The sequence below is a fragment of the Rhamphochromis longiceps genome, linkage group LG22 (genome assembly GCF_057381845.1).
Source record: "Rhamphochromis longiceps isolate RC_006_pf linkage group LG22, R_longiceps_female_GT1.1, whole genome shotgun sequence".
In the NCBI taxonomy this organism is placed as follows: Eukaryota; Metazoa; Chordata; class Actinopteri; order Cichliformes; family Cichlidae; genus Rhamphochromis; species Rhamphochromis longiceps.
Window position 1 is genome coordinate 3,818,084 of NC_140577.1, and position 12,647 is coordinate 3,830,730.

Genomic DNA, 12,647 nt, shown 5'->3' on the forward strand with positions numbered 1-12,647 from the left:
AAAGGCTGGTGTGGGCTGTGTGGGATTTTTCATTCATAATTCATTCGCCCAGTTTATTAGCTTACACTCCAAAAACTAAATTTGAAGCAGTGAGACAACAAATGGGCCTTTGTTTTGGAATGATGACAAAAAAGAGACAAAGTGTAGGTTAAAACAATACTGGCTTGTGACTGGTACAGCAGATAATTGGTGCTTGTTTTAAATTGTTATAAAACATAAAATGATCTAAAGACACAATCTCTGTGACTTTCTATTCCCCCCAAAATCTGTTAGTGTAGTGTAGTGTAGTGTAGTGTAGTGTAGTGCCACTTTGCACTACAAGAAGGTGGAGAGGGTAAAACCTTTAATTAATCAGGTAAGTCATTAGGAAAAGGAAAAATGATGACCTTGTTTGTGGGACAATCTTTCAATATCTACATCAATATAAATATTTAAATTTCTTCCAGTGGGGAGTCCTTCCTCTTCCTCATCATCGCTAAGCACTTGCTCCTGGGGCATATTCAGATCACTGGGATGTCTCTCTGTTATTACCCAAGCAGCAATCTTTGGGGCTGAAAAATACATGAAGCCAGTTTGAAAGTTTAATAACGAGAGATGATTTGGAAGAATTGAACTAGATTTATTGAGACAGAGAAATTGATTTAACTCAGATGATCCACCATGACAGAAAGGAATCCCAGCAGTGACAGGACTGAGGACAGGACCCCCTGAGTCTGGAGACTGGTGATGAAGATGAAGACTGAGGTTTGGATGGCGCTCTCAGTGACTTGGGTGAGGTGGACATGGCGGAGGACGATAGAGAGCACAGATTTTAGCCATGCAGAGGAGAGGCCGATTGGCCCAAAGACAAGAAGTCAAGAAGATGATTGGACTAGATGTCAGGACTGAGACGTTGTGGGAAAGTGTTAGTGATGTAAACTAAGCACCTAGGAAAGCAGGAAGATGAGTGATTACAGATCATCCTTATTGAGCAACGCTTAAGCTTCATTAACAGAAGTTCCTCAGTTGGCCACTAGAGGCTCTGTTCAAAAGGGAGTCAAGCCCCACTCACTCTCCTGTTAAAATGACCAACTTTCCAGCAGAAATAAACATCTTAGCAGCGTCCTACAAAAACAGTGCTGGTGTCTGTGGACTGCTTCGCCCTTCATAACAACTTTATAGGGTTATTTATATTTTTTTCACACTCATCCACCTTGATACTGGAGTCAGGGGCGGAGATGCATTAGCTGAAAAGTGTGCCAGCACAGGCAGTTGTGGCTGAAGGCTGTGTGCTATCGGCCTCACCCCTCCTAACAGGAGGCACTAACCTGGACGTGGCCACATGTTCTTTATCGTCATATATTATGGCTTTCTGTGTGCCGCAAATGGGAGAAAGAAAGCTAATTTATTTAGCCAGATGGTGAACAACATGTGTTTCGAGCAGATAGTTAAATTTTCGGAGCCGTTTTCTGCCTCTGACGCCTGAGTGTTGAGCAAAGTGAGGAGGAGTAGAGCTGATAATTTAATATCTGCAGCTTTTATTTCAGAGTCACAGTGTCAGTCAGATGAGAGAACAGCAGGGGAGCGCTGCTCTCTGAGCTTTGCACCACTCAGCTGCTAACAGTGTTGCAGCTACTAACAGTGATTTAGCTAAACCCAAAGAAAGAGGAAGCAATCTGAGGTATTACAGATAATGTATATACCTCAGATTCATTGCTGTGCCAGAAGTACAATGACTTTGACTACAAAAAAACACCTCCTGGAGTTACTTCTTCTCTACATTTGCCTAAAACTTGTCTTTTCTAGACAGTGGTGACTATAGGACAGATACAAGATACAAGAAAGGAAATATCATGAAATGCTTGCACCTTCAAAATTCTCATTAAATACAAAATATCACTTAAAACATCTTAAATGTACTTCAGAGTATGGCACATAAAACATGAAAAAGAATAGGTTACATAGTGAAGGCTTCAGGTGTGCTTGACTAATGGGACCTTATCCAGATGAAACCCTTGCCAGACACGGAAACAGCCGGGAATGGAGGATTCTACTTTTTTCTCCTCAGCTGGATGCTTTCGCACTTTCGTTTACATCACTTTGGTTCCCCGCTCAGCACAGAGCCGGTGAACTCAACCCTGTGGAGCCGTTTTGTTTTGGTTTCTGAAGCCTGACGAGCAGCCCAAACGCTGCTTCGGAGGCCTTTTGGCGGCAGCGGGGAGCCGAGCAGCGGGGACGACACTGTGAGCTGAAAACAAAGAGTATCGATTCTGCCGGACTCAAGTATGGGATCAATCATTGTGGCATTTACTGTGAGCTCTGTGAAGCCTATAACCTGCTGCTGGGCCTTGTGTGTGTGTGTTAGTATGTGACTGTGTAATCGTCATTCATATCACAGAGAATGATGCTGAGGTGTCAAGGTTGAATTAAAGCAGCAACCTTTAGGGTAACTTTATAGGATGTGCAAATGCTAAAGCTACTACAGAGGCCATAATTATCTTTGTTATGAGAGGAAAAACAATAAACGGCACTGGAAATGAGCAGAAACGGTACTCAGGACTCAAAATGAAGCTAAACTAGAGTGAATGCTGCTCATATTACCAGGACAAGTGAAAATAAAAATACTTGATAACTTAGAAACTGAGATTCTGGGTTCATCCAATTCTCCAGGACAGTGCCAGCAGGGAGAATTTGATGGTAAACATGAAATGTTTGGATTTTACTTGAACATCCTGCATTTGTGTCCCCTTCTTTGATTTGTAACTCTTTTATGATCGTTTAGACTGTTTTAGGTGATATTTGTAAAAATAAATGAACAGAGCAAACTCATTTTGCTCTTATGAAGGGTGTGCTCTATATTTACTGCACTGCAACAGGTTTGTAAAGCCACATATTCAGCTGATGAGCCCCTCCCGCCCCGCAGAGGAAACCCCGTGTGTTGAAGCTCTTTAAGCAGTCAGGGTGAGTATTTAAGGAGTAAGTCCTCCTCTCCAGCTGCCAAGGACAGGATTACTCAGCAGACAGCCACACTGCTGCCTTCATCTAAACACATCTTCTGAAGACGAACCGCCCCGACCTTTCCCTCAAAAACCTCTAACCTTAAGCTAATTCCCAAGCTAATCTTAGCAACTCCAAAAACCAGCCAGAGGCGACTGCATGAATTCTGATCATAGTAAGACAGCCTGATGTTCTGCAAAAAACATTATTACCAAAAAGAAACCAACAGACAGAAATCTGGTTGGAGCTGAGCTACTTTTAGATAGAAAATAAATTACTTTTGTTACTCACATATATTCTTTTCTTTATTTCTTCTTCCATCCAAAAGAAGTGGCTGTACTTTTATTATTATTATTTTTGTTTAGTTTTAGGTAAAAGGGAAAAAATGCATCAACCTAATCTATTCATTTATTTACTTGTCTTGATTTGAATTGGTTCGGAGACTTTCATGAAGTGGGAACAAATCAAATCACATTTTTGATCAGACCTTGAACTCTTGCACATGCATATATTTGTGGTGTTTGATTAATGATCCTCATTTTGTCATTTGATTTTTACAGATAGGATGGAGCTGGTAGCCAGAAATAGACACTTTGATCTTTTGATGAAATTTGCTAAAATGGATATTTTCTCTCTGTGAGTTCTCAGTAATTTTAGTGGTTGAGTTAAAGCCAGCTGGACTTTTCCCCTCACTTCACATCTTTGCTCATATGATCCCAAAGACTCACATGATGACAGGGTGGGCCATTGACCAGCTCCACGGTGACCACCTTTAAGGTGTCATGCTGCGCTCCAGGCACCTTAAAAGTCAGAATTTGCATAGTAAAGTAAGACACACAGGGAAAAAACTGTTTCGCTTCTTAAATAGGTATAGCAATTATCACACCACTAGCAATACAGCACAATATTTTTTTGTGCTTAAAAAACACTGTTGCAGCACATGCATGCATATACCTGAACAGGTATATGCATGCATGTGCTTACGTTTGTTGTTGGCCTCTCGGATGGCCAGGACGCCTTTACTGGCTTTCTGGGTGAACCACTCATAAGTTGATTTAAAGGGGGAGGAGCTACAATAGCTTGTTCCTGGCAGAGAAGACATGTGTGACATAAATGAGGAGTCAGCCAATCAGAAGAGCGTTTGGTTAAAGCACGGGTCCTCAAACTGTGTCCACTTCAGAAACCCAAAACAGTTTATCCACCAACTTTTAAACAAGCAGCTGAAACTCCCCTCACCCCAAACCAGTCATGGAGGATGGTGGCCCCTCCCTGAGCCTGATTGAAAACAGTTTACACAAGCACCTCCCCTCGTAAACCCCCCTATGGTTCTAAAAGAAGGCACTATGTGTGTAGGTGTGTGCATGTCTATGCATGTGCAAGAATGTGTGTGTTTTGTGTACGTGAGAATGTGTTTGGGGTTGCCTTTGTGTGATCTCCTGCTCACCAAAAGGATCATAAAAGCAGGAAGCTTACCACACAAGAAACAGATCTTTCAGATAGGATGTGCTTAAAATAAAACCTCCCCCAGCACCAGAGTGGCTGGAGAGGTGGTCAGAGACAAAGGAATATCTTTGATCCTATAGTTTGAAACTAAGACTTTACAAATTTAAGAAACACAATGACAACATTTAACAATTTGACTCCAACAATAACAAAAGGCAACAAAAGACAGAGAGTAAGAGCATTAGGTAACATGTATAATGTCCCTTGATTAAAGAGCTCAGGGGAGGAGCAGCTCAGACTGATAAAAAGACCTGGTTTACACTCCAAATTATAATTTTTTTCTACTCCTGGCACTCTGTGATGTCACAGAGAAAAGACATTCCTAATAAGGTCATCAGATCCTGTGTTTGTGAAGGGAAGCCAATCAGAATAAAGCTGTCTTAAAAGGCAAGGAGCCAGTAACAGTTTGTTTCAGACATAAGACAAACTGAGCAGCAGCATAAGATGAGGACTATGAAAGTGCTGGAAATGAGCAGGACATTTTTACTACTGTGGGGACATCTGGCCTGCAGGACTGGAAAAAACAGAGAAAACAACTGGACTCCGCTTCAACACATTTCCGTCATGTGGTTTTCTTCCATTTGTTTTGGTGCTAAAAAGCAATTTAACAACTATTGTCCTCTGAAAAGCCTTTCATCACTTTCTTTTGTGCTCATACGTCCCTCACTCTCCCTCACACACACACACACACACACACACACACACACACACACACACACACACACACACACACACACACACACACACACACACACACACACACACACACACACACACACAACCAGCTGTACAATTAAGTATCATGCACACTCAGTAACACACTCCCAGCTATAAATAGTTAGCACTGTTTGTCTTTATGTAGACACATAACATTTCTCCTTCTTGTCAGTTCCCATTAATTTTCTGCTCCTTTTGCACCGTCACCTCACCCGTCTCTCATTGCTCCTCCTCTACCTCCTTCTTGTCTTCCCTTCTCCTCTCTCAGCCAGAATACTAATAACCCCTTTTCCTCCGTCTCTTACTTTTTTTACCCATCTGAAGTTTTTTTTCTATTCCTACAGAAGCTCATATTCCCCATAAATTTTCTCTGCTTGAATTCTTTCTCCTCATCTCTCAGCATGACTCAGATTTCGCCCTCCTCCTCTCTTTCATCCCTCCATCACTTCACTCTCTCAGGCGAGTTTTTATTTGGAAAGCATCCACAGTTGCTTGGGTTTCACCTCCCTTTTTTGCTCTTTCTATGTTGCTCCCCTTCCATCTAATTCCCATTCATCTCTTCATTTCTACCCATGACTGTTAATAATTCTCAACAGAAAACCTCCCATATGCTCTGCATCTCTCTGCCAAAGACAACTTTCAATTTGCTGATATGAGTCAACATTTCTCCTCTGATCAGAGTAAACGGGAGCATTTGCAAATATCATCAGACCACGAGTCTCCTCACTACAGTACGTGCAGCACCCAGCTTCCCGAAACCATGTTTTTACATGCAATGCTGAACTTTGGACTTGATATTTTTATTCTTTTTAATTTCAGGGCACATCTGGCAAAGCTCAGGGCACAGACGTCACTTCCCACCAGTGTCCCATTCATTTTATTTTCAGCTATGAAAGCTGAAGGTAAAAGCAGAATGACTCATTCTGTGTTAGACAGTTTCAGAGTATTGTTTGACTCTGACTAGCTCCCTGTGAGTATGAGTGCTTTCAGGGCCTTATACAGCACTGTGCAAAAGTCTTGAGCCACCCCTCGTTTCTTTATATTTTACTATGAAAAATGGGAAACAAGTGCAGGAATTTGTTGAAATGTGATACATACATGAAAATTATAGTATATAAGGTACGAACAGAGTTCTGTTCAATTCTAACAAGTCCATATTTAGTATGAGCACCTTTAATCTTCAACAAAGTCTGAACTATCTGAGACAGGCTTTCTTTAAGTAGTGTTCTGGAAATGTTCTCCAGCTTTTTAAAAGGAAATTCAAAGCTTTTCTTTGGATTCTCACTAGTATTGGTTCTGTTTCGATCCATAACTGATCACCAGTCTCCAATTAACCTAACCCCACTAACTGCATGTCTGAGGAAGGAAGAGAACCCACGCAAACTCCACCTGGCCAGGTGGTGGGAATCAAACTCAGGAGCTTTTTGATATGAGGCAACACTGCTAATCACCGTGCCACCATGCTGCCACAAAATATCGCATGGTGGATTAAAATCCAACTGTATTTTTGTACTTGTCTAGTTTCCTCATCCTTTCAAAGACACTTTGCACACCATGCTAAGATATCCAATGTTTGTTCATCCCTTTCTACGAACATTATTGCTAAGGATTGTCTTATTGCATTGGAGTCACACTGGGTTAAATATGTACACTTGGGTTTTAAGGGGTATTTATTATTTTCTTCTTTTTTTTGGGTTGTATGGAAGCCCCAAACGCAATTTCATTGTTCTTGACAATGACAATAAATAAATAAATACTAAATACTAATACTTGAGTGAGGGTGCTTTTTATGATTGAGTTATTTATTGGCCACTGACTTTAGCGCTGGGTCTAAAACACATTCCTCTGAAAATGAACAAGTACAAGAACTGACATGGCATTAAAATAGGTCCAAAAGCAGCTGATGTCCAAAGAAGAACTTTGGCAAATCTTCAGAAAAACCTTGAGAACTGTTTCTGACGACCACTTTAAACATTTTTAAAGAATGCCTAGATCCTTGGAAACAAAATACAAGGCAATGATGTACAGTACTGAATATCAGCTTTTATACTCTGCTGTCATGTTTTTGTTCAAAAGAGGATCCATCTGCAGAGAAACTGAATGAAGAAATGAAGTCAATCTTTACTCTGGCAAAGATGATCTGTTTATAAAAGTGGTAGAAAAAACAAAAATCAAGCCTAACACAAACCAGGATCTGACAAACACAGTCAGAGAGGTAGACGATATACAAAATGAGCTGAATGAGATACAGACGTAGGTGAAAAGAATTAGGGAATTAAAGAAGACAAGCGACAGAAGCCAGAGACAGGAAGTAGAGCTACTTAAGATGCAGAAAATTAAAACAGGAAGTGACTGTAAGTGAGACAGAAGAAGACGGGATAGAAGGGAACGATAGAAACAACAATAAGAAACATGAGGAACTAAAGTAGATAAATACACAGGAACCAAAACTCAAACACAACAACGTGAGATTTTAAGGCCTGTCACTAATCACGATAACGTCAGCTGTCGTTTCTTCAGGTGGTTTTGATGCTTTCATCCAGTTACATCAAGCAAAAGGAAACAGGACTGATCAAAGAACAGGTCCACCCAACACAGAGGTGAAAGGCTACGAATGATGGCACATGCTACGAAACAAAACTGCAAAGCTGCAATAAAGATAAATGATCCTATAAAGCTTAAATATATTCTTCTGATGTCTGATGATATGCATCAGTGTTAAGAGAGATGACAGAAATGCTTGCTCAGTAGCTTCAAAATGCTTTTTCCTGCATAAAATGTGAGTTTATTGTCACAGTATAACATATTTTGAACTCTATTTTTCCAATCCCCCAGCTCGGTCAGATATCTATTGAGTGTTGAGTTCAGAGAGTCGAGTTCTGTTATCCGTCTGAAATGGAGATCTGAGTTAATAGAGTCCAGAGCGCCCCGTCCTTCCTCACCTGCTGCACTGCTTAGCTGAATCACCGCGTGTTTTCATATTCATATTGTGGGAGAGGCAGCAAGGGAGGCAGGGCAGAGATGTTTGGAGGAGGGGAACAACTGTACTGCATTGTTAGTGAGAGACAGATGAGGGAGTGAGAGGAAAGCCCAAACAGGACAACCGAAACAGGCTGCAGCGTGATGCACATTACATGCATGAGATGCCGCTCGTATCAACACTTGTTCACCTTTAGCCAAGTGGAATGAAAACTTCCAGACCTACCAGCAACGATGATGGTGAAAGAAATGTGCATCAGATGGTTCATGGGCGGGCGTCTGGGTGCAAACGATGAGTAAGGATGTCGCTGTCAGAGCTGAGCAGACAGGTTTAATATGAGTGGATTAGTAGCTGAAAGGTGCAGATAAAGCCATGAAAAGATGTACAGCTCATGGGCTGTGAGTGCAGCAAAATATGAACAGTTTTGGTCTCAGGTTCTCAAAGTTAAACACAGAGATTTGCACTTAAGTGATCCACTCATGGAAAAAAATCAGAAAAATATGTCATGTGCGTTTTCCTGACAACAGATGTGTTCAGTGGCAACAGGGAAAAATTCAACCATTGCTCTGGTCAATGGAATCATAGTTTTGTGGAGCCTGAAATGACCACATTTGCATGAGAAAGTTACATGCTTGGTTATCGAGCTGCATCCATAACCTGTACAGGTGCAATGCACATGCACACATTGCTTCTTACTGCTAATTATCAGCTAACTAATTAAATACTCAAGTTTCATTCAACAGGACTGAACCACAAACTTCCTGGATGTCTGTACCACACAGCAAGATGTAACATCATGCAGATAATTGCATCAAAAATGCTTCATGGGCTTCACGACCCCCCCCCCCCCCCCTCTTTTTTTTTTAAACGGGTCCATGGAATAGTCAGAAGATCGCTATCAGTGGATCTAAGGATCCGGTTTGGAGAGTAAGGGTGAAGAAGCTCGATGATATAAATGGGGGCCTCTCCTTGTAGAGACATAAAAGTAAGAGTGAGGATTTTAAACTGATATCTGTATCCAATTAAAACAGGAAGTGACTGGTGAAGCCTAGCATGCTGACAGTGGTCAGTCAAAGTGGTCACCCCCTAACTTAAGGCTCTGGAAAATAAATGAGCTATAAAAATTCCACCCACCATACAGTTGTTAAGAAGAGGGAATGTTTTAGGAGAGATCAAATGTGTGTTTCACTGCTATAAACATGTTTACTTCAACAAGGCAGTTTATCAAGATCGACTAACGTTTGAAGCCCCTAATCACACGATCGCCCTTTAATAACACCATCAATTCTCTGCTGATTATGGAGTTGAAGATGTGAGGATATTGCAGTACAACCCCATGCTTATCATTTTACTGGTCACGTTAAAACTCTTAGCTGAATATGTTTAAACATCTTTTATTTGTCATATTTTTCAGATAAAGACAGACTGCTTTTTTACACCAATGCAGAAGCTCTGACAGCTAACTTAGAACTCATAGAGATTCTTAGTTTACCCGACTCCCCTAAATGTAAAACACTCATCTTTAATGTCATTAATTACTTTATGGCATTTTTTTTCTTGACATTTAAAATGTTTGCTGTGAAGAAATGTCAAAATGATTGGAGTCACAGCTTATTTACTCATCATTTTAATTTATGGATCATATCATTTCATAGACAATGGCTTAATGACTCCACTGATAAACATTACTATATAATTATGTTTTTGAAAAGTATACTTCAAAGCACCAAATGATTCTCACACTGAAAGGTTGTGTGGACAAAGTGAAACAGTAACGTTTGCCAAACTTAGCATCACAGCGGCCGACAGCAAAGACTCTCAGGCTTATTCTGGGATACTTTCATTATGCAAATGTTGTTTTGGTCAGATTTGGTTCCAATGTTATGACACACTGGACATCTGGCCCTTCAAGTTGTATCTGTAGCTGAAACTCTTCTTTGTCAACACTGTTGTGAAGAAAAACTGCACGTGTGGGAATCATTTGAGCTAAATATTCATTTCTGTCTGGTGGATGGCTTTTAGATTTAAAGAAGCATATTTGCCAAAGAGAGCAGCTTTGTTCTGCTGCTGTATCAGTGCAATAAACGAAGTAACGTGTTTTTGTGCAAGGTGACAGTAGAGAGCCTACTTAGTTATCGTTAAAGCTCTCTGACAACATTTAGACTTGTTTTTCTATTTTATGTTGAAGACTCAGGAAACCAATCCAGTGAGCTGGGCATGTTGTAAAGGAAACTGGTGTTGTGGCAAAGAAAGTCCACAACGGCACATTTACATTTGTAGTTTTTGCTGTATTTGGACTTGCAAATAGTGAACTTGTCAAAATGGAAACTGCTGAAGGTCGGGCCAGTTTTAAAAGAGAAGCTGATGTTTGCTCTCTGTACAAGTTTAGTGGGCTATAGTTGAAATCACAAGTACACATGGTCATAATAGGCTTTCATGGAGAGATCTAAAAATAGCAAACACACTGAAAGCAGTCTGGAGATGCAACAGGAAATGCCCTTGAAGGGGAAATCTGCCAAATTCTAATCAGGTCTGACTTCTTTGATTTGAGTAATGACTAGATTTTTTTAAATGTCAACCTTTCTTTTGTTCCTCAGGCTGCCATTTAAAATTGGCCACAAATGTTTTTTTTTTCAGGACATAATAAAAACACAGACAAACAGACAAAACGCCGGGCATGGCTTCATTTGATCCTGTTAGGTATTTGTAGGAGATTTTGTCATAATTCTTGAGTTATGGCCAAAAACACATACTGACCTTGACCTTCACATATGACCTCTCAAACCTTTACACACTGAAGCAAAAGTAAAAATTTTGGCCAAATTAAAGAAATAAAGAGAACCAATAAACACATTTCAGAGATATTTTGTTGATGAAAATCACTGAAGTAGAAGGTGCAGTTCTTTGGTTGAGTTTGGGTCTCAACATATGCAAAATATCCCGATCAGATCAGATCTGCGTCCTACTTTTAGGCTATGAGGGTGTCCCTCATGACTCATGCTCTGGGGTCTTTCCCGGAATGGGAGTGTTGCATTGCATTGGTAGTGGCGACTAAATATGTAAAATCTGGATGAAAGTTCTTTGTAACCTTTACGGAAATAAGAGCACCGAAGAAACTTCTGCTGCCCGTCCTTTACGCGTGTGCACATCCATGTTTCTGCATGACTGTGTTTGTCTTTCCATGTAAGACAATGTGTTCGTGTCCGCGTTAGTGTGTGCGTGCCAGCGACAAAGCGAGGGAGAGCGATAGAGCAACATCAGCAGTGACTGGGGGAAACCGGAGTGTGTGACGACGGTACGGCGGAGAGAGAGAGAGAGAGAGAGAGAGAGAGAGAGAGAGAGAGTCGGATGACACGCACATACACACCCTCTCTGCTTCTCACATACGGAGGAGAGGAGGACAGTGAAGAAGACAGAGAGGAGAACGGAGGAGAGGGGGAACGCGCAGAGAAAGAGACCCGGGGAGAAATGCCTGCTGGACGGATGGATTTTATTTTCCCCGAGCTGAACGAGCCTCTGTAAGACAACATGGGCTGCATAGGATCCCGGACAATCAGTAAGGACACGCTTCTTTATATCCCGCCATGTGGCGAGATGGATGGATGCATGCATGTGGAGAATTTAAAAGAAGAGAAATGAGATGAAACAGACACACATGTGTGATTTTCCAGGTTTACTTATCGCTAATTATCCCGCAGGAAGTTGCAGCGCTTCGGTGGTCTTCTGCTCTTTTCGTGCCCATAAAGGTGTCTGTTTTCAGGGTGTAGTGTCTGCACAGTTTACTGTAGGGATTACTATCGCATCTCAGTGCGTGTGTGTGTGTGTGTGTGTGTGTGTGTGTGTGTGTGTGTGTGTGTGTGTGTGTGTGTGTGTGTGTGTGTGTGTGTGTGTGTGTGTGTGTGTGAGGGGAGAGGCAGGACAGACAGGCAGCAGAGATGTGAGCGGAATAAGATGCGCTTTGACGTTTTTCGTCTCCACATGGATGACACTGGGCATGCAGACAGTGTGTGTGTGTGTGTGTGTGTGTGTGTGTGTGTGTGTGTGTGTGTGTGTGTGTGTGTGTGTGTGTGTGTGTGTGTGTGTGTGAGAGATGAGAGAGAGAGTGAGACCTCCGCCTTGACACAAGACTAAGGTCATTGCATGCTGGGTGTCTGACAAAATCCCCCTCTCCCCCCTCCTCCCTTCTTCCACTTTCCCCTCTTACTCACCCCTTCTTTTCTTTCCTTCCTTCCATTCTTCCATCCATCCCTCCCTCCCTCCATCCATCCTCTCCTCTTGACTCTCCCTCTTCTGTGCGTCATGCTGCGACGTAATAAATTGAAGACGCAGGCAGTGGATACTACCGGGTTTCTCTCTCTCTCTCTCTCTCTCTCACACACACACACACACACACACACACACACACACACACACACACACACACACACACACACACACACACACACACGGTGAGAGTTATGAACAGGAAGCT

General features: G+C 41.7%; 1 protein-coding gene across 7 annotated transcripts in view; it reads left to right on the forward strand.

Annotated features, from left to right (window-relative positions):
• The first annotated feature begins 11,357 nt into the window (after nucleotides 1-11,357).
• LOC146643153 (uncharacterized) overlaps nucleotides 11,358-12,647 on the forward strand; it is a 73,131-nt gene continuing 71,841 nt past the window's right edge. For 2 of the 7 annotated variants that reach the window (XM_085396191.1, XM_085396192.1), the window contains exon 1: nucleotides 11,360-11,732. In XM_085396191.1, coding sequence (XP_085252317.1) covers nucleotides 11,705-11,732 — 28 coding nt within the window. In that variant the 5' untranslated portion in view covers nucleotides 11,360-11,704. Of the gene's footprint in view, nucleotides 11,733-12,647 lie in introns of all 7 variants that reach the window. The other 5 variants (XM_085396189.1, XM_085396190.1, XM_085396193.1 and 2 more) reach the window with 5 other exon arrangements.